This window comes from Megalopta genalis, chromosome 15 (genome assembly GCF_051020955.1).
Source record: "Megalopta genalis isolate 19385.01 chromosome 15, iyMegGena1_principal, whole genome shotgun sequence".
NCBI lineage: Eukaryota > Metazoa > Arthropoda > Insecta > Hymenoptera > Halictidae > Megalopta > Megalopta genalis.
In genome coordinates this window covers 7680714-7707175 of record NC_135027.1, presented here as the reverse complement: position 1 = coordinate 7707175, position 26462 = coordinate 7680714, and the positions used below count along the sequence as shown (strand labels likewise).

Below are 26462 nucleotides of genomic sequence, written 5' to 3'. Positions count from 1 at the left end.
GCGCACAGCGTTTACGATGGAACATCCATGGCGGTCTTCGAAATAGTTGCCCAAACAATCCGCGATCCGCGGATTTACGCTGTTCGAGGATGTCTTATTTTGATGGGAATAAAACTACGCTAGATATCCCAATTTCCGCGCCTTTAAGCCAATTTTTGCTTCGTTGAAGCTGTCATTAAATGCGCTAAAAGTATATTTCGATTTTTCAGACACTTCTGTTTTCAAAAATATCTTTTTCATGATTATAAGTATTTTCTGCGTGACAAATATTTTTTTACTAATTTAACGATGTTTTTAACGAGATAGGAAAAGTGTTTTCGACCCGAATTCTGTGTCCCTTCAGGGCCCAGTTTTTTATATCATGTAGTGTTACTATATTATATAAGAATATTCATTATCTATCAATATTTATTGTCCCAGTGTACGTTTCATACGTAATCAACTAGACCGAAAGCAATTCACACACAGGACGATATTTATTATATAAATCAATGAACATTGACTCTGGCACTGTAATTAAGTAACTGTTACTCTATGTATACAGTTCGGATAGTCGAGGTTGCACCGTATTACAGTACACCATAAAATGAGACTAGAAAAATGTCAGATAGGCAAACACTTCTACAACGGAATATAATTCCAACTCGTATCTCGTAACTGGCATTGAATAGACCGCGGATTTTATGCAGTTGTGATAAAAGCGTGTTGGTTGAATGCAAAACAGTAGATGCGGGGAATAAATTTAACAATACATGAATTTAACAATGCATAAATTTGAGAATACATAAATTGAACAACGCATGAATTTTCAATTTATTAAAAATATTACAGATGGGAATAAATTGTTATTTGACTGGCGAGATCGTTACAGTCGAAGTAGAAAATATTTGTTTTGCATACAGTTCCGCAGTCTAATAATCGAGAATAAGTAGATTATGAATTGTATGCATTTATGAGAATAATGTGTAGCTGGAATATAAAATAGCGGAAAGATTATAGGACTTTAAGAATATACAATTAAAAACTCCAAGAAAGAAAGCAAACAACTATTTAACTTCGGTTCGTTGCAATTTAGACAGACGATGTTTATCTCGCATAAAGATCCGCGGTCCAATAATATGATGGAGAAATGAAATCGAAGGGTCGCGATGAAATTAATAACAACCGTTTAAATGATACACTGCCGTTGGGCTATTAATTAAGGCGAGCCGGCCAGGTGATTTTCAGCGATCAAGCCCGATATTCGTTCGTCCAATAAAATCCAATTTACCGGTGATCGATCGGCTGAATTTCCACGGGGCGGAACGTGGCCACGTATAACTGTAAGTCAAGAAACGGGGAAGCGTAAAGCGAAAGAGCGCAATGAACGCGTAATCCCTCGGAGAGGGAAGAAAAGCGTTAAAGTCCGCGGGGTGCTATAAAACAATTCCAAAGAAACTTCGAGGCCCTCGTAGCTGGTGAAATTTATTTGCGCTCACCGGGAACGCATCTAACTTCCCGGCCAAGCAATGTATTAATGAGGTCACACTCTGCATACCCCCTTCGGCTCCGTTACTTCGCGCCGCCGAAGATAATTCGATTAACTGCGTTCCGGGGTTACCGAGGATGACGAACTTGTTAATATTACCAGGCGTAAATAGACGGTCGGAATTATCGTTGATGAAGTTCGCGCCGTTGCATTCCCGTCACTTCCGCGGCGAACTTATTCCCAACTTTTTGCCGAGCGAAGATGCGTTTCTGTAACTTCGGCTTACGTTGGCTTTCGAGTTCTATCGCGGTAGACATGAAAAGTTGATTGGAATTCGAACTGCTCGCAGTTGTTGCAATGATGATACATTTACAATTGAATCAATTTCGATGGCTCGTTAGACAGAAACATTAAGTCCGTTTAAAATTGTTATGTCAAGTATATTTGGTCTCGAGCTCTGTTGCGCACAAGTCAAACCGATTGAAGATACAAACTGCACTAATACTGCAATGATGATGCACTTGCTTGAATTTTGGTTGACCGATTAGACAGCAACATTAAGTCGCTTTAAAATGTTTATAAAAGCACATTCATTATCAAGAATACTTCATAGAATATTTTAAACAGATTGAATACTTCTAAACTCCATTAGCATAAAAATGCACTTTAGTTAAAGTTTTCCTAATTCATAAGAATTACATTTAAAAAACACGTGAAAGACACCATGTGCCTTAATGATGTTCTAATAAATTATGGTACATGATGGTGAATGCTGTTCAAAAGTAGTCATTGTTGCAATAAGATCATTAATTGTGCAATCTTGTAGATCATCGTGGAAATTGCGACAGAAAGGAGGGCGTGTTTTTGATTTTAAAAAAATTAGATTTAAAAGGGCATAAAAAGAAAGATAAAAAAATCTGTTGTATATTTTAAATTCAGTTTTCTTCGCTGAATTTTACAAAATATTTAGAACGCGAATTTCACGTTGGAAATTCCGCGGTTGGAAGGTTAATGGTTCACGCTGAAATCTTAAAGATCGTTTTCACGTGTCTTTAGTTAAGCGCGCAATAACGATAAGGCGTCATTGCGCAACGAATTTTCGAGCCGAGACAGCTTTTTAATTGCTCGTTTTGTCACGTAGCTGCAAGGCCACCGCGACTGATAGTTACCCGGCCGAGTACTCCTTTTTTCCGCGCGGCAGAGGACGGACCGAAACAGAATTCTGATTAATTGACATGGTTTTAATTAAACTTTTAATTAACGAGACCAAAAGGGGAAAAAAGAACGATTCCGGGACTAGGTGTTGCCGGCCGTGACCGCGGACGATTAATTATCAACAATAGAGAAGTCTTGCGCAATAAGACGAACGCCGAGCGGGTGGGAGCGAATTTATGCTCATAAATTTGCACAAAATCTCCTGCGATTACGAGCCGGTCTCTCACCTCGCAATCTTCATTCGCCACTGTTCATTTTCGCACGACAAATGCTGCGTTTGCGTAGAAACGAACGAAAGTGAAAATAGGAACAGCGATGCAATCCTATTTCGCCGAGAATAAGTATAATTACATTTCGGCATAGACAAGTCGATGCTAAGTGTACGATACAAAAAATATGTTTAACAAATTAAACTTCCGATAAATTTGTGCTGTGCATAACGAGTTTCACTGTCGATTAATTAATTTAACCTTTAATTATTGAGAATAATGTTTTTAAGCGGGTAATCAAAGTAATAATCAAAAATCAGTTTTTTAAACATTTTAAGGGGGGGGGACTCATCGAGATAGGTGATATTTGGCAATTTTTGTATAAACTATTACGAAGAAAATATCGTTTGAATTTTTCGTTTTAAATCAAAGGAAAAAATTCTGGACTGCGCACCGCCGACGGGAAGTCCATAAGGAATAACATGTACCATTTCATTAAAAGTCGATAAAATGTGAGGGAAAAAAGCGTCTTGTATGTTGAAATATTGGAGAATATATTTGCCAAGTGGCGATAAATATCATCAAAGTCTTATGATATTAAAAAATTGCCAAATGTTTCCTCTCGTTTGAATGCTTCACATGAGTCTCCCCCCTTAATAAAATGTCTGGGCAACGTCTGTATCTTGCAATTAGCGCAGTCTAATTATAGTGAACGTGTAATATTTGTCCTGTACAAATATTTTACTAATTCGCTTTTCTTCTATCGCTAAGTTTATCAGATCACATCATCGCGGAAAATGGAAACGCAATTCGAAATAATAAATGACGGAGCAACATTTAACCTGCTATCCGATTATGATGAAATATTTCGTCATACTGGGAACACATCTTGAATGGGTATGACGACTATTGCCGCGACGGAAGCGCGAAAAGATTCTCGAACTTTCTCTCGAATTTTTTATTTTTCTTGTCATTCCAATAGCAAAATTAAAGAAAAATATTTTAGCCTCTTTAACATCTCTAAAAAAAAATTCAAGTCATTTAGTCCAGTTTCTGACGAAGTTATTCCATTTTAAATGATGTACGAGTACTTTCTTCTCCCATCGCAGGTGATCTGAGAAAATTCTTCGATTGCGGAGGGTCAAAGCGGACCGAATTCTCGAAATTAGAAGCGATCGGCTTCCAGTTATCAGGACGGAAGATCGCCGATGGGCAGCGTTATTAATCAATGAAGTCACGTGTGACGCACGCGTTTCCATGTACGTGTGCTCCAGATTACACGAAGTTTCCCGGATTCGCATCGATACTTTCCGCGAGACCTTTGAGTTCCACCGATCTCCCGATATATCCCGGCACGGAACTGGAAGCCAACTTACCGCACCGAATCGCATAAGCGTGTGCATGTGTGCACATACACCGTGTGCTTGCGAGCCACGCGTGTACAGGTATCCGCTACGTGTTCCCACCCCAGCATTCGGAAGTGGCAACGCCAACAGCAGCCGTACCACCCTGCCCGGGATATGCCGGCAGAAACAGAAACGCCAGAGAACAAGGTCGTATCTTCGAAGACAACGGATGAAATTGTTCGCCGCGTTCGCAAGTAATATCCCGGGCGATTTTTTAATTCCACGGCGAACCTTTAAACCCGGAATTACATCGCGAGATTAGAGGACTTAGTGGGAAATTCGAAAACTTGTGAAAAAGGAGCGAACAGAAGCGATTCGGACCGCTTCTTTTAATCGAAACTGGAGTGTATAAGGTTCGCCTCTCTCTCTCTCTCTCTCTCTCTTGTTTATGTTTCTGCGGATTTAAATCCAACGTGATTACGCCCGTGGATTTTAGTCGCATACGGGGTGTGGATGCGATAAGAACATATTCGTTAATGTGAGTATTTTAATCCCCTGCCGTACTTTGACGAGGCTGACTCGTCATGAAAATTTCTAGTAATAACTTGTTAAGCATAGTTGTTATTCTGTCTTTTAAAATTAGAATAAAATTCTAATCTTTTGTGATCAATATTTAAGCATTCAAGTAAAACATCAATTTTCTTTCCCTTCTAACAAATTATTGCAATCGAAGAATTTTTAATCGCAGTAACTGTGAAGAAAATGATACGTCAAGAGGTTAATATTTAGTCGAATAGGAAGGCGATTTCTTTAATCGATATGTAAAAATGTTTTACAAATTCACTATCATTAGTTGCACTCAGAAGCAAATGAATGAAGATAGTCTGCTGTAGTTACGAAAAACAGAGTTTACATAAAATATGCTTCGTTTGCTAGTGGCATGCTTCACATACTCATTCCTGTCATAAATGTTCACCCATCAGGAGACCGCGGATTTTACACACTTCTCACAAGAAAGAATAGATAAAGTGCAAACAATAAAAATATGTTAAGAATTTAATGGGACTGTTGAATTATATAGTTCCAATTTATTAAAATTATTAAAAGAATATTGTTTCATTCAATCAATTCAGACAATTTTTTATTTGCATAAAAATCCACAGTCTGCTCATCATTAATACACTATTCTGGATGTTTCCTGTGACAAATTAGCACTAAAGATTAATAGCAAATATATCCGTGCGTCTCAAGAATAAGTAAAAGAATAAATAAAAGAAATTGTTTAAATATGAAATTAAACATTTTTTATATTTAGATACTCTTTTGTTAAATTTTAATGGTGCCAATTAAAAATTTTAATGAAAGCGACAAAGAAAGGAACAACGATCCTCTTGATAAGATTTCCGAGTGCCGTCGTATGGAAGTCAATTTTAGTTGGCTATGTCAGAATGTGCATCTGCACTCATGACGTTTGTATGAACACAATCTTGTACAGTGGACGGGTCTAATGACGCAGTCCTTGTCTCTAAATTTGGACTTGGCTCGGATATCTCTTGCAACGCAGAAAGAAATGTCAGAGGTTTAATGTGTAGCATGTAAGGGAACGGTGAATTTGGTGATGGCTGATCATTTCTAATTACGTTTGTAGAAATTATTGTAAACATTAATATTTATTATATTTATAATATATTAGAAAAATATATGATAAATATTATAATATAATTATAATATTTATTATAGTGTATTTTTAACATTAATATATAATATTAATTATATTGTGTATGTATTTTTAATTTATATATATATATACAGGGTGTTCCACAATTATTTCAACAGCCGAAAATGAGGGGTAGCTGAGGTCATTTGAAGTAACTTTTTCCTTTGCGAAATTGCAATCTGCGGAAAGTGGATTTACAACTAAATGGCTGAGTTTCTTATTGATAATATTCTTCATATTTCTCTAACAAACATATCCCTTACGTCCTCTAACACGATTATTATTTATTAAATCAGCTTTGCGAATCATTCGTTGTACTGTGTTCGGACACGGAATTATTTAAATTAAAATATCATTTACATACTTTGTTAATCTTCACTGTACACCTTGCTTAAAAATTTCATGTTACACACAAGGTGTCATGCACACTAGAAAATTTAAGCGGTCGTCACGGTTAAATTACTTACTATTTCGGGTCCGAAAAATTAGTAAATATTCTTCAGACGTTCTAAAGTAAAGGTGAACAGCGTTTTTCTTAAAAATATCACTGTTACGTAGTAAAAAAAAATCCGGAAAGTTCTCGCTTCGTGATTTGTTCAATACTTCGAACGCGGCTCGAGTCCGTCTCAACCATCTGTCAAAGCCTCGTGCTGCGAGCTCTCGAACTTCGCGCCGTCACCTCTCATTGGTCAGTGTCTTCCGTTAATAACTCGTAAACAAAGCCGCAGGTTGCATTTTCGCAAAGGAAAAAGTTACTTCAAATGACCTCAGCTAACCCTCATTTTCGGCTGTTAAATTAATTGTGGAACACCCTGTATATATATATATATATATTATTTATTATATTGCTTTTTAATTTATATACGTTATTCATTATATTGTACTTTTAATTTATACATATATTTGTTATATTATATTTAAAAAAAATGTTAATATTGCTATAAAATAAACGCAAGAAATGGCAATAACTAGGTGAGAGGTTTCGAAACTACTTTCCTATTGCTGAACTTTTGCTAACTTTTTGCTATTGTTACCAAAAAGTATAACATCGCGTCTATATTGTTCAAGTTCGTCTATTATAAAACAGCTTCAACTTTCCGCTAATATAATGAATTGATTTATTTGTGGAACAAAATATTAACCCTCCGGCCTGGTATTGCGAATTAATAAATCGAAAATATAAAAAACGGAAATAAAATTTGTCCAGATTTTTAAAGGATCTGAAAACTAATTTGTCGCAGCTGTTCGAAGAAGGTCGACTCAATTTGCTCAAAATGAAAGACTGCGGAAAGAGATAATGAATGAATTTGAAATTTCTGAAGTTTGTTCATTCGAACATTAATTTTATAGTACGATTTTAAGATGTTCTAAGAGATATTAACCAACTATCTGCATAATCTTCTTAAAGCGCACATGTCGTGCGTCATTATCATCTTCATTAATCGAAGACTAGATTGAGCCTATCCAAACTGAGCCTATCCGTTGAATACTTTTGTTACCCGAGGGTGAAAAGTCTACACGCGATATTCGCATCACTAGTAATAACACAGTGTTTAGTCCGGTGCCATAAAACTTTATATACTTGTACGTCACGAGTGTACTAATGTTCCACAGCGAAGAATAAATTCGAGCCGCATTTGATCTCACTCACAGATTTCGGTTTTTACGATGATCCTTTGTGCAGCGTATTAGAATAATTAAAACTGAAATAACATTTGTCTACATTAAAAATCATATTTGTCGTTGCTGGTAAAACATTCGTGTACACATTAAAATTATATAAATAAGCAGACTCTAGAATTATTTCTGTATCTCGATTGAGTCATACGGATCTTTAGATGCACGAAAGCTTGTATCAACAATTTCTTGATATAGATATTCAGTTTACTTTCGCGTCATAAACCATCCTTATCAGTCTTCTTACCAAAGTCTATAGTCAGCATTTCATAAATTAATTTGCATGACTTTCTATTCTGTTCTCGACAGTTATTTGTACATTGCGAATTTTTGTGCAATTGATAAAGTACAGTGGATGAATCATGACTAATATTATTTATTGCACAAATCGGTAAGAGTCTATTCCAGTCTTATAAGTAAATAATTTCGTTATTCGAGCATCAACCGAAATTCTACAGTACATGAATTTATTAAAATAAATAATATTTTTATCAGAAGGAATTTTATACTGATCCTTATTTTGGGTCTTATAAAATTAAATACAAAAATGCGAACGAACTCAGAAATCAACAATTACAAAAAATATATATATATATATATTATATACTATATAAGTATTATTATATAGTATATAGTATATATAATTATATAAATTATACTATATAATTATATATACTATATACTATATAATGATATAAATTAATAAATAAATAAATGAATTATATAAATTATACTATATAATTACTCTGTACGAGTTTCTCTTCTTTTATACAATCTTTAACTTTAGCAGATTTTAAAAAATCGAGCATGATCCACAGTTACGAATGCGCCGTGAATTTTTATGCAATATCAAAATTGCAATATACTATATCAAAATTTCTAGATTCGCTTACCGCGTACCGGTGTACAGTTTATTTTCCTTCTTCCAGTGTATTTAACGTTTTCTATTCGTCCTAAAATCCGCAGCGTGGTTGCAACAAATTCTCTGTTCCCCTACACGGGAAGCATCACTCTTAATAAATTACCTTTCACAAACATTTCGACTCGTTCCAAACACTTAACTCGTTCACTGAAACAACTTGGAGACTTCTCTAACGCAATATAAATAATACATTTATCGCTTTACCGAGGAGCACAAAATGTCCTTTGCACTAACAGTCCGCCATTTTGGTCCACCGGACGCGCGACAAAAATTTCGCGGTAGAACGGTCAAGTTGAAGTTGCCGGTCTATCGATGTTACGTCACGTGGTCAGAAAGTTAGAAATGGCTGTGCCAGCGCTGGAGGAGGCAGTTAGTGCTCCTCGATTAAACAATGAAGATGCGTCAATTATCGCGTAAGTAAAATTTCAAAGCGGCTTGAGTAAACTACTGCGATCTAGACGTACTAGTGTGTGTTTGTGTTAATTGTGACGAAGAAGACAACCATTTACGTGGACACAAGTTGTCAGAGGAAGGAAGCTTGCATCGTTTCTACGGGCACCTGCACAAAGCTGTGACTGAACTCCGAATTGTCAAAACACCAGCGAAGGGTGACGTACAATCTTCAACAATTCCATTGTACACATATATCATCGAAACTGTCTATGAACTATAGGTTCATGATTGATATTGATTCAAATTGAGCTACTTTTATCTCTTTATTTTACTTTGAAATTACGGTTTTTTTCTCTATATTTTATTTTCTAATTACTGAAATTCTAATTCTACATCTAATTATTGTAGGTTTTTCAGACTGCACTATAATATTGCATAAAAATAAAAGCAAGATAAATAGTTGTCACAAAGTTGTCACAACTATAGGTTCATGATTGATATTGATTCAAATTGAGCTACTTTTATCTCTTTATTTACTTCGAAATTACGGTTTCTCTATATTTTATTTTCTAATTACTGAAATTCTAATTCTACATCTAATTATTGTAGGTTTTTCAGACCGCACTATAATATTGCATAAAAATAAAAGCAAGATAAATAGTTGTCACAAAGTTGTCACAACTATAGGTTCAAGATAGATATTGATTCAAATTGAGCTACTTTTATCTCTTTATTTACTTTGAAATTATGGTTTCTCTATATTTTATTTTCTAATTACTGAAATTCTAATTCTACATCTAATTATTCTAGGTTTTTCAGACGACACTATAATATTGCATAAAAATAAAAGCAAGATAAATAGTTCTCACAAAGTTGTCACAACTATAGGTTCATGATAGATATTGATTCAAATTGAGCTACTTTTATCTCTTTATTTACTTCGAAATTATGGTTTCTCTATATTTTATTTTCTAATTACTGAAATTCTAATTCTACATCTAATTATTCTAGGTTTTTCAGACCGCACTATAATATTACATAAAAATAAAAGCAAGATAAATAAAGGCTCGCATAAAGGGATTAATTATTCTGAGCACTTCGACGACGAAAAGAATAAGCCATGGTTCTGTAATAAAGATTTACCTCGATAAATTGTTATCACGATCAACCGAATCTGATCCGAGCATTGCAGTCTTGCCTTCTCGCTTGGGAAAATTAAAGTTGTAGACGATCCCAAATGTACGTGCGGTTGGAACAGACAGGATATTGATCATATTCTGTGGCGGTGTCCCGTTTATGGCGCACAAATGTTGAAATTTTTTTCAACAATTGCGATTGCATAATTCTTCGTAATTACTGCGATTTGTTGGATTTGATATACTTTCCTGAAAGAATGCTGGCTATAAATATAATGAGAGTAGTATGAAACTTGGCAATAAATAGAATTATGTCAGAACTTCTCGGTACATGTTAAGCAATAAAATACGATACAAAATAATAAGATTATAGCGGCTACACTTTATGTACTCGTATCTATCTGGATTTGCAAACCACTCAATACAAAATTTGTAAACTGCTAAATACAAAACAAAACTGCTAACAAAAACAGCTTGGAGCAACTTTAAAACAACTCAATGGGACTTCAAGATAATCAACTATATGAATGGCCTGGATCTTTCTCCCTGCTTGACGTATAGCAGGCTACCATTCCCGCTCTCTTCATTCACTCTCCCGAAAGCTAAACTATTCTTTAGGGTTTAGACGAATTCGAGAAACGTGCGGCAAGCAGTGTACAACAGAATTCCGAGCATCGACGCCTGAGCAAGGAGCAGCGCGCGTGGTGGTCATTTATGAATCGTCAGGCGGTCCTCGCAGAGAGGCTGCTGCTCGGGACGAAAAGTTATTCCGTCCATGAGCCCTGTGATATTTACTCGATCCATCTCCGGTCGTCGGCGAGGAGGATCGACCCGCGCCGGTTCGGGCCGAGAGTACAGTTTCAGCTGTAAGGAATTTCATGGCGAAGAAAAAAATCGAGCCATCGCATCGCATCGCATCGGCCACCTTGCATACCAGCTAAATTAATTACCGCGTGCAAACAACTCGCCGCGGACCGAGTAATTTTTTAATCGAATTGATATATGACCCGGCTTAAACGCGGCCAGCTTTTCCCCGCAAACCGTGTTTCACTACTTTTAGCGGCTCGTCTCTTAATTGCCCCACGCAAAAGGCATCTGTAAAATATCTTCCTATTATCCTGTATTTATTTGTACCTATTATTTACATAATATCAACAAACAATTAAAGGATCTACAAAATGGCTTTCGCTATTTCCAGCGACAAGTTTACAATAGTCACTGCTTGACTGTGTTCGAAATCAATTGAACGCTTTGACTGCCACGCCACAACAACCTCAAATATTTCATAACAATAAAGTATTTTATTGATTTCAATTAAAATTGAAAATTTAACTTGTATAACATAAATTAGTGTTAATAGGTGTAGATTGAACGATAAGAGTTGAATTATGTGAAGAAGGTGTGTGCGTTTTAGTCCTCTTATTATATCGTTGTAACAGTTTGCCATCGAAGAATTTGTATGTGAATCGACTATGGTTTTACAATGTTTAGAAAGTTGCTGAATTTCTTCTTCGATATTTCTACCCGCCGATCTTTCATTTTTCGTATGAAAATCCATATCGGTTTAATTACACATTTATACATCAGTATCTCGTTATTTCTGTTGAGTTTGGATTTTCGCTAGATAAACCATTCTGATTTGTCAAGGGTTCCATTTCCTATTCTATGTGATGTGTTATGCGAGCGTGCGAAGCTACTGCAAATAATTCAAAGACAATAATCTACAACGTTATATACAGCTTGTCGATGGAAATAATCACTGTGCTCGCACCGGTTAAGCTACTTATGTTTAACATAGCCAGTTTACACAGTCCGACCTTCCTTTATGTATTCAAGCTAAACGGATTTTAGGAGATTAGAAAATTCGAGCTATAGCAATCGCGTCACACATTAGATACTCGAACACATATTAAACCAATTATAATGCAAGAATTAGTATTCAAGAATGATTAAAATACCTCGTTGTTTTCCTTAATAACTGTTCACTATAAAACAATCACGGAAAATAGAGGAGTTCAATCTTATTCTTTATTTTCGCAACAATATTATTACAATATTTTGGACATTCTCGTGTATTAGATCTGCAGATTCATTGTTTCGCCAAGTCATTCGGACAGATTATGTTGACCCATTTATGGCGGATTACGCAGTGACATTCGGTGCATTATAATCTTTCATTTGGCTCATTCGTCGGTTGAACAAACAAATGGCGCCCCATCGTTTGTCACTAACAGACTTCGGCCCGTCGTTCGTCGCTGTCGCTGATTAGGACTTGGGCGATACCGCACCGGCTGTAGAACTCCTGCATCCTGCTCGACCGATTGAATTTCTTCTCAGGAACGTCGACTTGGATCCTGTTCGGTCGACCGTACCAGTGATTAGAAGTCATTGGGACCTTGTGACCTTCGTTCTCCTTCGAGATCTCTAACCAATAAAGGCTTGCTTTCGTGCGATCGCATCGTGGCTTGCTGGGGTCGAAATCCTCCATACTGTGCAGACGTTTGTACGCCGATTCCCTGCTATCTTCTTTATTATTGTTAAAGTACGTGATCGAATGCCGCGGGGCGAACGGTTCCAGCTGAAATCAATTTTGCAGCGTGCTGCGCTCTGAAGTCCTTTATTTGGCATATTCGATTATTATCGCATCTGATGCCCTACGGCAAGACATGGAAGATTTATGTCGTTTTCATTTTCTGACGAATGTAAACAACAATTAGGTGGAGTACTTAACATTTCTACTGAGAATGAACCCTAAATTTCGTGTAACGTGAAACAGTATTGTGAGATTACGAGGCTGTATTACTAGACACTGTGTACACAAAATAAAAATTGTCTGAATCAATTGTTAAAAACAGAAGACGAATCAAAATATACGTCGCTCAATAAACTTGAGAAGTTAAAAATGAATCGTTCCTGTTCTGAAATACATTTAATTTTTTCACGGTTTTCAATTGGACCTACTCGTTTTTGTCATAAGAGCATAACATCCGAAGTCCATGTACAGTTGTACATGGGTAAGAGTGGCCCATAAAACAGATGAAATTGATTCAGTGTCATTCATGATTTAATAATAATAATAATTTTATGCAATATTATTTCGCATGGATTAGGTAAACGGATAATTTCCATGGAAGTATGCTAAATCCTTAAAGTAGAAAAGAAATTAAATTAAGTAAACTTGATTCCTTTTTTTACGGTCGAACGTTTTTCAGCCACTGTAGCAAAAAACGTACCGTGGCTCGCGTGCATACTTAATTAAAATAACAACGCGAGATAGCATACGGCCGGTAGCCCAGAAAGAACAGGTTTGAAATCATACATTCCCGATCCCTCTGACAGCGGAGAATTGTTTCCCGTATCTGGAAACATTCTCGTTCACCGCGGAAGCGAACTTCCAGAATAGAGCGTTCAACGAACATGTACTAGGCATTAATTATTAACGCCTCGAATTCGCCCGAAAGTTTCACTTACCACGGGATATCGCTTAGCAGCCTTCCGAGTGTGCTCCATGTGCGCGCTCATTCGAACCCAAGGAGTGATATATTCCGTTCGAAGCATTTTGTTGTTCGACCGGCGGCGACTATGAAGACGAGTAATTTAACAGTTACGAGAGAACTGACAAGGAATTTCCGGTTTCCGGGCGCGAGGTTTCGAAATGTTTGGATCCAAAAGATGTCGTCGAGTGAAATGAAGTTTGCGTATTTTCACGACGTAAGTACACTTTCCGTAAAAAGTACAGCTACGCTCTTGGACAAAAATAATTTCGTTGATTAAACGTATCAACGATGAACGAAATAAAAACGTTCATAAAAGTTTCGATTTTCTTAGATTGGTTGGTACGGCACTGAAAATGAAAACCACGTTAAAAGTGACGAGGTTGGTTATTAACCCTTAAATGCATGATTTTTTGTTTTGAATTTTTAAAAATCGTTTTTTATAGGAATGTAGTCATAGGTTACGTAAAAAATAAATAAAAAAATCTAGGTAATAATATTGAGTATTTATTTTGAAAAATAGTTGTATGTAGACTTTTGGCAACAATATGCGTTTATTACTAAAATTATTATAGACGTAAACAAATGGTCATGTATTTATATTATCTATTAGTATAGGAATTTTCACATTATTTATAAATGAAATGCAGCAAAGCAATTGCGATTTTTGTTGTGACACAAAGCTTTCCTTTATAGGAAACTCGAAAAAAGAAAATATCTCTCCAAGTAACCCATTGAAGGTTATCACCCACCACATTCAAGTGTCAAAAAACATATAACTTACTCGCCAAAAGTAATGTCAAGTCTTTTATTTCACACATGATCTATTGTCTATTGTTATCAACGTGTGTTCGGAAACGCACATACTCAGGTTTTTGAATAAAATTAAGTGGAACTGGAATGTAGACAATTGGCAACAATATGCATTTAAGGGTTAATAGACTGCAGATTTTATGCATTTATAACAAGAATAAATTCAATGTCAAATAGTGGAGACATTGAAACAATTGAAGTAAATTTCAGCTTGTTAAAATGATTGAAGACAGAATGCCTTTATGCCTTCTGCCTTTTACGATAGATACAATAAACATTTATTTTACATTGTCAACGGATATTTAATACTTGTTTAGTTCATCATGTCAACGACGTAAATTATCTTTTTCAACAATGGTCTGCTCCAGACAAAAGAGAAAGGATGAGAGACAAGGGGGAAGAGTACGATGTAATAATAAAATTCTCAGACGCTCTTAAATATTTGACTTCTTACGAAAGCTTCGTCGATAGAACGGGATACATAATTGAATGGGGAAGACGAATAAATTTCTCTCACATTTTTACCCAGCACAAATTCTGAAGTTGGATGCTTGACCATTCTGGTGCTCGCATCTTCCGTGATATGCTAGTTAAACCACTTTATATAAAAATAATTTCGTACTGTTTTCGTTAATCGAGTTTATCGCAGATTTCTTATGCGCATCGTTTAATATTAATATTAATATCAATGTAATATTAATATTTTTAAGGGATGCACAAACAATTTTGACAGTAAAGTTATTGCTGTTGTTATTAATCAAATTCATTGTCAAATGAAAATAAGACTAGCGAAACGTCGAGTATTGTCGGAAGTGCATCAGAAGAGGACTTCCGGTCACTCGATACTTGAGCACGTGTTCTTCTATTAGTCTTTAACAACTGCCACATCGCGCCATCTCACGAAATGCGCAATAAGTTCTCCTGAGTAAATCATTAGTTCAACGATTTTATGCCGTGCGGCGCTACTTGTATAATTCCTTCTAATTTTCCCCTCGGAGAGTCGTAATTGGGATTAAATTAATTAACCATACCGTTGTATATGTCAATTATACGCACAAGTGGCTGATAAGTTATGGCATGATTTTCTCTGACCGTTTCAGTCGCTTCTCAGCTACCGAATCATGGGATTTATTCGATTTATGGATTACTCGCGCATCGTTTTCTTTTTGGATTTATCATTGGAGCTAAAAATTTAAATATACATTACTTGCAATTTATATTGCAGAGAGATTAGAATTTATAATTAATCGTGAGAATAAGTTTAACTTTTCTAAAAAAGATTTCTGAAATTGAAATACATATTTTCTTAATTCTCCATCGAATTTTTAATGTTATTGCATTCGAAAAAGTACTAAAAATGCACGAAATTATAGAATAACATGTTTTAAAATTATTATTATTAAGAGAGTATATATTATAAACTGCCAGTTTGTGTGATTTTGTGACGATATCAATTTATTTCATTAATTAGAATTATTCGGTTTAATTTCGGTTCACCAAAAAGCCATAATGCAGAAATATTTGGGAAATTTACGAAGATTAATTATGATAGCTCATTTTAATTCCCTGGCAGTTTTATTATTAACGGTTCTCCTATTGTTGAACTTTTACGAAGTTTTCTTCGTAATGTCGGATCGGGGCTTATTGAGCAGATGAAAAACGCCACGTCCATTGTTTCACGTCATTTATTATACTCAACATGTTCAGTGCCCCGTGAATGCAATTAGCAGTAATTTATAGTGCAATATATGATTGTTAAATGAAGATATTATTCACCGTAATTTTAGTGTAAGCGCGTGCATACTACGTTTAATTACAGGAGAGAATGAAAAATAAGTTGAGATCGATCGAACGTGTTCTTTTTTGTATCATGTTAAACCAATTATCTGAAATTTGCATACCTTACTATAGACAATTATTATATCGTCGCATAAAATTGAAAACTAAAATATTTCGAAATGAAGAATATTAAATATTATAGTAATTCATGCTCTTTATTTATTATATAATAATTCATACTAAGAGCTTTCTGCTCTCTCCACTAATATTGCAAATACCTTTCATCCTAGAATAATTTTTTTATAAGGAACTTAGAGAAATTTGCAATGATTTTTTTTTAATAACTTGACATATTTATATCTTAAATCGCATTCATAAATGCTGACAAATGCAGTAACTTTTATTTCGAAATTTTAGCTTTCAAACAATATTTTGTTTTACTCATATGAAATATTTAGCAACAATACTATCGTGATCTTACGTTTCGCCAAGCTCCGCGTCACGTGCATTCAACTCTGTTACTGCGAAAAGGTAGAAGCACTCTCGAGAGGGAACTTGTGTTTTCTATTTGTTCTCATTTCTAAGTAAAATATCCTTGGCCATTGCATTCACGGACAATGTATTGCCCCTGTTATCCCAGATGGAAAACCCAAAGGAAAACGTACGTCATCAAATTGTTTAAACCTTCAAGAATCGTATGGGAAATAGCTTAACTTACAACGGGAAATTCATTTTAAACATTTACGTAAGCTTTTCAGTGATATAATAACAAACTAAAATACATATAATAGAGCACGCAATACTATTCAGATTTATAATAACGTATAACAATTCAAATTACAATATTAATTATATCTGTTGCTAAATATTAAAAAACCATTGAAATAGCATCGGAAAACCTATTTGAATTTATTGAATAAAATAATCTTAGAATATTCCAATAATTGTTCTCAATGATTCTGAACTTAAAAAATCCATATAATTGCAAATAAAGTTTAAACAATAAATGCAGATGAAGTATCGTTTAAAATTCGTAAATCGAAAACCAAGAAAATCAGAAATTAGAAACACAGATACCAATGAATTATCTTTCGGACGGAAAATCGTATTTAGCCAGCGGATCAACAGCGCTGTCCGCAAGGTTTACAAATTACAACGGAAACCTCGATTAACCGTACCGGCATTTGCGTAATTTTCATTTACATCGAGCGGCGGCGCTTCGACGAGTTCGTTACGACATGCATCGCGTCGGGAGGAGTCTAATCAAACTGAATCGAACACGACATGCAGTTAATCGTCTAATCAAATTAGTAGAAACTGTACGGCGAGGGTTCCGAACCTTGCCACGAACCACGTTTTACTTTTTATTGGCGCAACTAATTTACTTGCTTTAACAACAGTTTACATTCCACTCTTTCGTTCTCCATGATTTACACAAAATGAACAAGTTCTGGCAAAAACGGAGCGACTCATTAACAAAGCAACGTTTAAGTTTTATAGAATCGAGAGGCTACATAGTTTTCATATGGAGAATTCAATATACATTTGAGAGAAAACATTCTTTCAGCGTAAGATGTCTTGAACGATGTTTACATTTATTTATTTACTGATTTCATTCCCTTATATACAATTACTGCAAAATGTATATCTGTAAACAAGTACATGAAATATATCTATAAAAACTATAAAAACTTATAAACTAAGTAAACTTATAAACTTCAACTTAAAGCAAAATAACGGACCCCTATATTGGTTTATAATTTTTATGAACCAGTTTATTACTTTTGTAAAATTAGGAAATTTAATCGTAAAGACATTATCTTGGATCATATATTGTTATTAATATTGTGATACACTTTTAAAGAATGTAATCTCAATATTTCTTGGTGCAATTGAATCCAATGAACATTTTAGAAAGATAATAGTACCATTCAAGTTAACAGTGGTGCATTTTCATGCAACTGAAATTAACGTTACAAATCGCCCTCCATGGTCAACCAACAAAACTCCCATGGAAAATATATGGAACGTTGTCATCGTAAACTTCGAAACGCGTTAGAAAAACAAAGTGCAATAATTCCCTACCGTTTCTTAAAAAGCCTCTTCATAATCCTATTCCCGCAATTACATTGAGGATTTTTATGTAAAACACAAATCGTATGATATATATTTAATTTCGCAATAATTTTAATATGCTGAAAATAGTTCATTAGCATCTACAAATTCCTCGATTGTTTACACCGTTCTGTGCACGTTCAACAAATTCGTATCATAAATGCATAAAATCCGCAGTCCAAATAAAATTTACGTTTCCTATCACGGCACTAAATCCGCGAACATAAAAGACACAAGTTCCGCCGAATTCCTTCCCATTTACATCAGCATGTCTTCTTCGAACTTCATAGTCCGCTAGTTCCAAATCGTATACAGGGTGTCCAGAAAGATTGGGACCAAACTTATAGTATGTGTTATATCGTCGACCACATTCAAACATTCCAGTTGAACTGAAAATAATATTAAATGCATTTCGAGTGCATTCCCATAATTGCTCTTCTATTTCTATCGAATTTTTCTAAACCGACGCTTCTATCAATTCTGAACGTTTACACCTTTTCGACAAAGCATCTTCGGGCACAAGTTCCTACGAACATCATTCGTCTATTTGACCCTAACAACACGTACTATAAGTTCAATTTCAAACTATCCCGGACACCCTGTACACCGGATTTCCATGGGAAAGCCGTGAAACGATCAAAGATTTCGATTAAATCTGTGTCGAATCGCCGAGTATGGCGAAGAATCGCCAGCATCCCTGATCCGGTGCCGGGAACCATGGTAGAACTCTGTCGTGGAAAAGTGTGCATTGGCCGAGGAAAGCAGGATGGCGTGGCAATGTGGCGTTCGCAATTCCGTCCGAAAGGCTGGCGTGCTCTAATCTCGAGCGAGGGATCTCGCGTCGCCGTAACGAATCGGGAAGAAGCGTTTGGCGAACTCGGACGTATTTCTACGTCGGCGAAGAAATCGCGAGCAGGTCGGATATGGTATCGGTGATCCTGTAACTCTTCCCCCGTCTTAGCGGACGACACGGGACGACCGGGTCCGGACCGACAGCCGTGGAGAAAAAGGGAGATCGCGGCGGAAAGACAGAGAGGAAAATCGTGGCGAGGAAGGTGAACGATGGAAGAAGACCGAGAGCAGAGGAGAGGAGAGAATCGAAGGCGGAGGGAGGTGGATCATAGATCGAATGCAGAGAAGCAGGAGGAGAAGGAGGAGGAGGAGGAGGAGGAGGAGGAGGAGGAGGAGAAGGAGGAGGAGGAGGAGGAGGAGGAGGAGAAGGATGAGGAGGAGAAGGAGGAGGAGGAGGAGGCCGGTGGCAAGAGCAAAAGCAGGAGCAAAAGCGGCATCCGCAGGTGGGAGAGGAGGAAAGTTCGGTGAGGAAGGGGGGTTACGGGAAGTGGGAGGTGGAGGTGGAGAAGGTTAAGGCAATGGGGAGTACAGGGGGCATGTCATACGACACACAGGGCAGAGTTTAATCAGGTTCGACTAGTTAGTTGGCAGGTGCGAGCGTCGCGCGCGCAGGAAGGAGAACCGAGCGGCCTCCAAGAAGCAGCGTGGCTCCTGCGCGCTGCTACCTCTAAGCAAGAAACGCACGAGCCACCGGACGGACGCACAATGCCACGGACAAGAGGTCAACTTCGTCCCTTGCTCCCTCTCTCGCCTCCTCTACTCCCCTTTCCTTTCTATCTACCGACTCTTTATCTCCCGATTCAGAGTTTCTCGTACACATCGACATTCTACGCCGTGTTCTCACAATCGTTAAGTGGTTATAATTTTAACCGCTGTCTTCGCGGGCTATTTCTTTTCCCCGGCATGCTGCTGCCTCGCTTACCGGGAACACACCGTGCACAGGGCTTCGCGATCCTGGAACGATACCCCGCGATCTACATACATGGAGAGACGATTTCGCGACATCGTCGCACAACCGTCGGGAATCGCCTGCTCGGATGCTAGAACGCAGCATGGCAGTCCGGCAAGCGGTAATTCGTTGCCAAAAGTCGATCTTTCAGATTTTATACCGAACAACGTTTTCTTTTCCTTTGAAGCGAGAATCTGTCGAAGCTTGAAAATCCGAAATATCTTTTCTCGGATAACTCCGTGAGCCGGTACATCACACCATAAAGAGGAGATCTTCAAATCCAAACTAAAATTATTCCCCGTAGAATATCAAATGCAAAATGTGTAATACATTTTCGTACACGTCAGCAACTATGTTTCAATTATTCGTGCATTTCGTAAGGATTTTTTAACTCTTGAAGAGAAATTGTTAGTTTTTGTCAATTTCAACTTTGAGGAAGCTGACATAAAATTGGCACGTAACTTTTAAGTGAAAATACCTTCAAACGTGAATTCTATGCGGATTTTTATAAGAAATCGTCTGAGATATTTTAGTATTCCGAATGCATCTCCTGAAGTCGTATCATTCTTAGCCACTCCATTTTGTGTATAACAAAATTTATTTTTATTCAACACGTCCGTGTATGTGACTGTCGTAGCATTAATTTTCGTCGTGATGCAAAGTTACATGAATGGTATAAAATTCAAATATATATATATATAAGTCACGTTATCGTGCATTCAATTTTATATATTATTTCTTGAAATTATTATACACTTTGATGCAGTGGCTTGAGTATTTTCACTTTATTTTTGTCTTTTCTTTGTGCATAAAAACTATAACTATTAAAATGTGATGTTCTGACAAAAATGTGACTAATAGAAATTTCGATATTACGATTAATTTAAGAATGAATCATCCATCTATTTTTACAGCTCATTCAAAATTTTACTCTCCGCGAGCGCGTTAACTAATAATAATCCAATTGAGTTTGAGTGTAGATGTCAGACACAATTTAATTGGCATGATTTCACCAATCCATTACAATCGTTTATATCGAGAACAAGCTTAAATTACAACTGCATTCGATGTTCGTCTAATTGTACTCGATAAATAATTTGATTTTTTGAATAAAAATTTGTCAAGATTTTATCGCCTGACAAATTAGATACTCCTTAGAGAAAAAGGAAAAGAATGCGAGTGCAGTATTTTAGATAGGACGCTCTGCAACTGTAACAAATAATGTTCCAGCAAGCCTTAAAGATATACTTTTTTTAATCGAAACATTACAGATATCGCAGCTTACATTTAATTTGCTATGCAAAGGAGCAATTTCATTATGTTTTCGTGTAACGATATCATTGAATCGTAACGATATAATCATGTTTTCTTATCACCTGCGTTAATTATACGAACCATCGCAGCATGCCGTAAGTCTTCATCCTTTTATTGATCTTTAAATACACATATGTATAACCGGTCCTGCGGATCTGTACGACTGTTTTCTGTTTTTTTGCATACAGAATTTCACGGCGAAAGCTGTACATTAATCTGTAGTAAAAGTGACGATTTTCAGAGCCGATGCTTCCGCAAATTACCCGCATTCAAAGTTACGATAATCGCTGTATCATAGACAGCTCCGACAACGCTGTACAGTTTTTAGAGAGTAGTCCAACAAAACGTGATCAATACATAAAGAAAACATGGTCGTATTGAATTTGTGTAATGAGCTCTAATAATTCTTTTTGCACGATGAGACTGGAATAAATCACAACAAATAAATTACTGGTGACAAATAATGAACAATAAATGATCGACAGTAAATCATAATCATTACGTGCCCCGTACAAGCAATAAGTGCCAAATAAAATTGATAAAAATACTACCTTTCATTTAAATCATCTCAAGCCAAGGTCGTATCTCGGTTAGGAAAAAAAGATATCTGTCACTCGTTCATGCGTTACGAAATAAGCACGAGAAATTATTCAATCACGAAACATCTTGGAACAGATTCCAAGCAACAAATATTCCAGAAACTGGAGTGAAAAACGAGAACGGACTAACGTCGATTAAGTGTCGCCAATTAAATGTTTCGGAGAAGCTATTTTCAAGCGAATGGCTCGATAACTTGGCAGAATCATGCAACCACGGTGAAATGAGAATGAACAGGATTCCGTGTACGTCCGACGTTCGAACGTTTCTGATCATTTTAATGTAAATAGTCTAAACAATCTTATTACTTCTATTTCGTTTCTCAGGTCACAATACGCTATATTTGACGGCTACGAGAACCATTATTGTAATAAAAAAAATAAATAAATTCCTCTAACCGTTATATCGAACTGTGTGTTTGAAAGCACAGTTATATAACACAGGATGTATTTCAGGCTGTTGTAAAGGAATTTATGAGTCGATTGCGACACCATTATCTCAAGCGAAAGCTTACTCTTCGGTAACCTGTTGCACTAAATTCTCATACTATTACTCTTCACGCATCATCGAGTATATACGAATCGATATATAGTTATAAGTTGCATTTGTTTCCATTCGTTCTAAAAGCTGTTCAACAATTAGACACCGGATAAATGAAATACAGTTTTAGTTACTAAGTTGCATAAGTCTGTCAAGACGCATAACTGTACAGAGGTTTTATCGCAGGAAGTCCCCCTCGGTACTATTATGATAGTAACCACCTTTTTTAGCGTTAACCTTCCGACCGCGTGCAACGTGGAATTCGCGTTCTAAATATTTCGTAAAATTTAGCAAGAGAAAACTAAATTTAAGAAAAATTAAATAAAATTAAAAATTAATTTCTCCTGTTTCTCTTTGTATATGATTTTTATTCTAATTTATTTAACAACAAAATCAGCCGGCGATCTCGCACAGAGAAATCAAAATCTCACCAGCAGATAGAAGGGTTAAAGATGTGCCGATAGAAAGATGTAGTTAAACCTTAAGATTTATTGCAGATATAAGCCGATGTTAACCGATTCTGATACACAACACAGAACTGCAAAGTCTTTAATTTGAATTTCAGTCGTTCAGTCCAATTTTAAAGAAGATAACCCGTTTTGAAGTCTGTCCAGATTTTGGCAGGAGCTATTCTAGACGAACAACCTATGAACGAGGCATCGAATGCTTGAAATAAAATACAACTTAGCCGTCTCATCTAGGTAAAGACAGATTACCATAGGCAAATTCTGGCAAAGCCGCAGGAATCAGCCGGAAATTTACGAACGAAGCGTTCGGTCAGACGGCACGTGACCGGTTAAGGGTTAGGCAACAGAGGATTGCCTTGTCTCCGGTTAACAGGTCGCGGTGGAACGATCGGGCAGAACTAGTCGGTGGCAAAAAGTGTCAAAATTATGCACGGTGCGTCCGGCCGTCTTTCGAGGAACGTCGCCATCCCGACGACTATACAGACGACATGCAAATAAACCGCCTCTTTTACTGTTATTCGGAACATGCCCGGAGTGGCGATTTTTGCCGCGTCTACGCCAGGCTGCGCCTATATTTGCCAAGAGACGTCGGTCCTTTTTTTCCCACACGACGAGCCGTGACCCGGCGTCTCCCAAACTACGTACTGCGAAAAATTATCGGAATCGGCACGCCGTTCGACAAATAATAATCTGATTACGATCAATGATTACGATTAACGTGAAATCATGTTCACGATTTCGATCACTGAGTAATCTCAAGTAATCACGATTCATGAATAACTTAAGCAATCAAGTGATCATCGTTCGTGAATAACTCAAGCAATCAAGTAATCATCGTTCATGACTAACTTAAGCAATCAAGTAATCATCATTCATGAATAACTTAAGCAATCGAAGCAAATGCAATCGTTGGTCACGATTAACACAGAAATGATTAATCATGCGATGATTTCGATTATGATTAATTACTTCTTTCGATTATGATTAACTGAACACTTTGATATTATGGTAGTTAATAGTAATTCTCAATAGTTATTAGAAGATCTGCACGTTCCTATCACGAAGTATAGGTGCAATTCACATGCCACCATAAAGACACACATTGAATCTAGTCTTCAATGAAAAATTTAAGCTCATTACGATTTTTTTAGCTCAAGATACAATGATATATTTTCGACTACGCGTGTCATTCCAAAACTTCGAATCAATTTTTAAACTAATCTTCACGTGGTCGCGAAGACAAAAATTGGCGTCGTATACAAAATTATTCGAATAAAGAATCTCTCGAATAAAGAATTATTTAAGTAAATAGATAGAATAATTTATGACGAATAATGAATTATTCGAATAAAATAATCGACTGAAAGGAATTCATTCGGCTAATAATCTTGGCTGAATATTTATTCGAATTTCTTATAAACTTATTATAAATCCGAATAATGGCAAACTACGGTTTTCAGGAAAGAGAAGTTTGGTAAACGGCGTTAGAGCAAAGGACCATCGAGCATAAGATGCGATCGGCGTCGAATCGTCGCGTCGTCGGGCCGTCGTGGTCGCGTCGCGTCGCGTCGTGCCGTCCGTGTTAATGGCGACGTGTCTCTCTTGTATACCGTTAAAGGCCTCCCCGGTTCCCGGCGTACCTAATTAATGGCTCGCGGATACCAGTAGGCATACCCGCGACGGATTCGCCGGGCATCGGTGACACGCGGGTGCACTGTCATGCCCGAACATCCGTCTTACTAGCTGTCGCGCTATTACCATCGCGTTTCAGCGATCCCTCGCGGTAAGTATAGATAGAGGAGTGTACCCCGGCGGAAAGATCATCGGGACCGGGACCGGGACAGCCGACGCGTGTTCTCTTCGATCGCAGCGTTAGAGCGCGGCGCGCGTACGCGTATCAACGTATAATTAGCTCGCCGCTATCGCCGATCTAAACTCGTCCGGCCGATCGAGATATCTCGGCGGGAACCGTCTGGCGCCGCGCCGATCGATAAATTCAGGGAGTCGTTCTGAAAGATTTCTGAATCGCGACCGGCACGTTTTACCAGTTCATATAGACGGGGAACACGCTATTTGCGTTACCGCGGTGACACCCACGGTGTCTGGCAACGCGACGCCGACGGCGGCCGTCCCGTATCGACATGTTTTATGGCGATCCCTGTGCCGTCGCAGACACAACACCAATTTCTACCGGCGGCTAAGGATCGCGCCTCTGAATCCTATGCTGCGGATTCTACGTGATCGTGAAAGATGATCGCATGCAATCGCGCCGGTTTTACGGCGCGCATTATTTGCCTTCGACACTTGCCACGTGTTCGCGAATGTTATTCCAGCTCTGTCCGAAGTCGCGACGAATGGCGACAGCTTCATCCGCTGCAGCTTGTTTAACAGTCTTCTGAAAATCTTTTACAACTGTGTTTTCGCTAATCATTTTCAATGGTAATCGCGCGAGCGAGTCATCCTGAGTAACACGGTCTAATTAAGGTACCCTCTGATGCTGCAGCATCGTTACGCAGATTATTGAACCTTTCGCTCTGCGATTTCTTTCGCAATTACAGCCCTGCGTTATGTAGTTTTTAAGGTTCTCGTTCGGTGCGGTTAAGGCTTCCGAGGTAAATACAGAGTTTTGTAAATAATGTTTAATACAATTATCTGTAATTTTAGAGAGGAAAAACGAGTGACCGTAATAAAGAGTACGGATACATTGCTCTCAGCCTACTATAATTATTAAAGAAGGAAAGGAATTCCTAATTGACTCCTGGTTATCGCAAATAAATGTAGACAATTTATATTATTACGATAACGTAAACATAACATAAAAATCAAGAAATATTACCAACAATAATTGGCATCATACATTCAAACATACATACACGTTGTACCGATTATTTTCCACGAAGTGTCTTGAAATCTGGTTACTTGTATAAATATTTGTATAAATAAGCGTTTCTTGAAAAATTGGACTTCGTTATACGTGTACATTTATTGTAAAAGAGGAACTTATCGACTTAAGGGAAACTTGCTGCGGGATTTATGTATTAGTTGTGCAATACTGTACACGTGTATACGTGCATTGACCAATAAATTAGGACAATGATATTTTAGAATTTACTTCGACCGACGTCGACACGAATTCATGATTAGAAAGCAGTGTGATCGATGAAATACTATGTCGTTGCAGAGGCCATCTGTATAAGTAGAAACGGTGAGTAATGTACAGACGCGTTTTAAACAACGGAATCATAATGTCATATTTCAAAAATGTAGCAGGATAAAACTTCTGCATCGCAGGAACATCAATTTTATATTGATAACAATATATATCTTTGGTATTATTTCACATTTAACGCTATACCTAAACTGAATACATATGAATGAGTTAGAATCATAGTGGCGCAAGTCACATTTTTTTCTCACTGTGAGAAACAAGGAGCATTATTGTTTACTAACTTGTGTATT

The 26462-nt window shown here is 37.0% G+C and overlaps 2 protein-coding genes across 3 annotated transcripts in view; one reads left to right on the top strand and one right to left on the bottom strand.

Annotated features, from left to right (window-relative positions):
• The first annotated feature begins 8893 nt into the window (after positions 1–8893).
• m (zona pellucida domain-containing protein miniature) overlaps positions 8894–26462 on the top strand; it is an 87146-nt gene continuing 69577 nt past the window's right edge. The window contains exons 1-2 of one of the 2 annotated variants that reach the window (XM_033468886.2): positions 8894–8967; positions 9049–9162. The gene's annotated coding sequence lies outside the window, so the exon portion shown is untranslated. Of the gene's footprint in view, positions 9163–26462 lie in introns of both variants that reach the window. The other variant, XM_076526527.1, reaches the window with a different exon arrangement.
• Positions 12090–13749, bottom strand: LOC117219615 (uncharacterized). Its single transcript, XM_033468889.1, has 2 exons — positions 13555–13749; positions 12090–12661 (listed from the first exon to the last, which is right to left on the bottom strand). The coding sequence occupies exons 1-2, from the start codon at positions 13639–13641 to the stop codon at positions 12311–12313; spliced, it is 438 nt and encodes a 145-aa protein (XP_033324780.1). The 5' UTR covers positions 13642–13749; the 3' UTR covers positions 12090–12310.

Excerpts from the sequence above, each read along its gene's own strand:
- LOC117219615 (XM_033468889.1), bottom strand. The coding sequence starts at position 13,641 with ATGCTTCGAACGGAATATATCACTCCTTGGGTTCGAATGAGCGCGCAC. Across the intron at positions 12,662-13,554 it reads CTGCTAAGCGATATCCCGTG|CTGGAACCGTTCGCCCCGCG; the intron begins GTAAGTGAAACT and ends AATTGATTTCAG.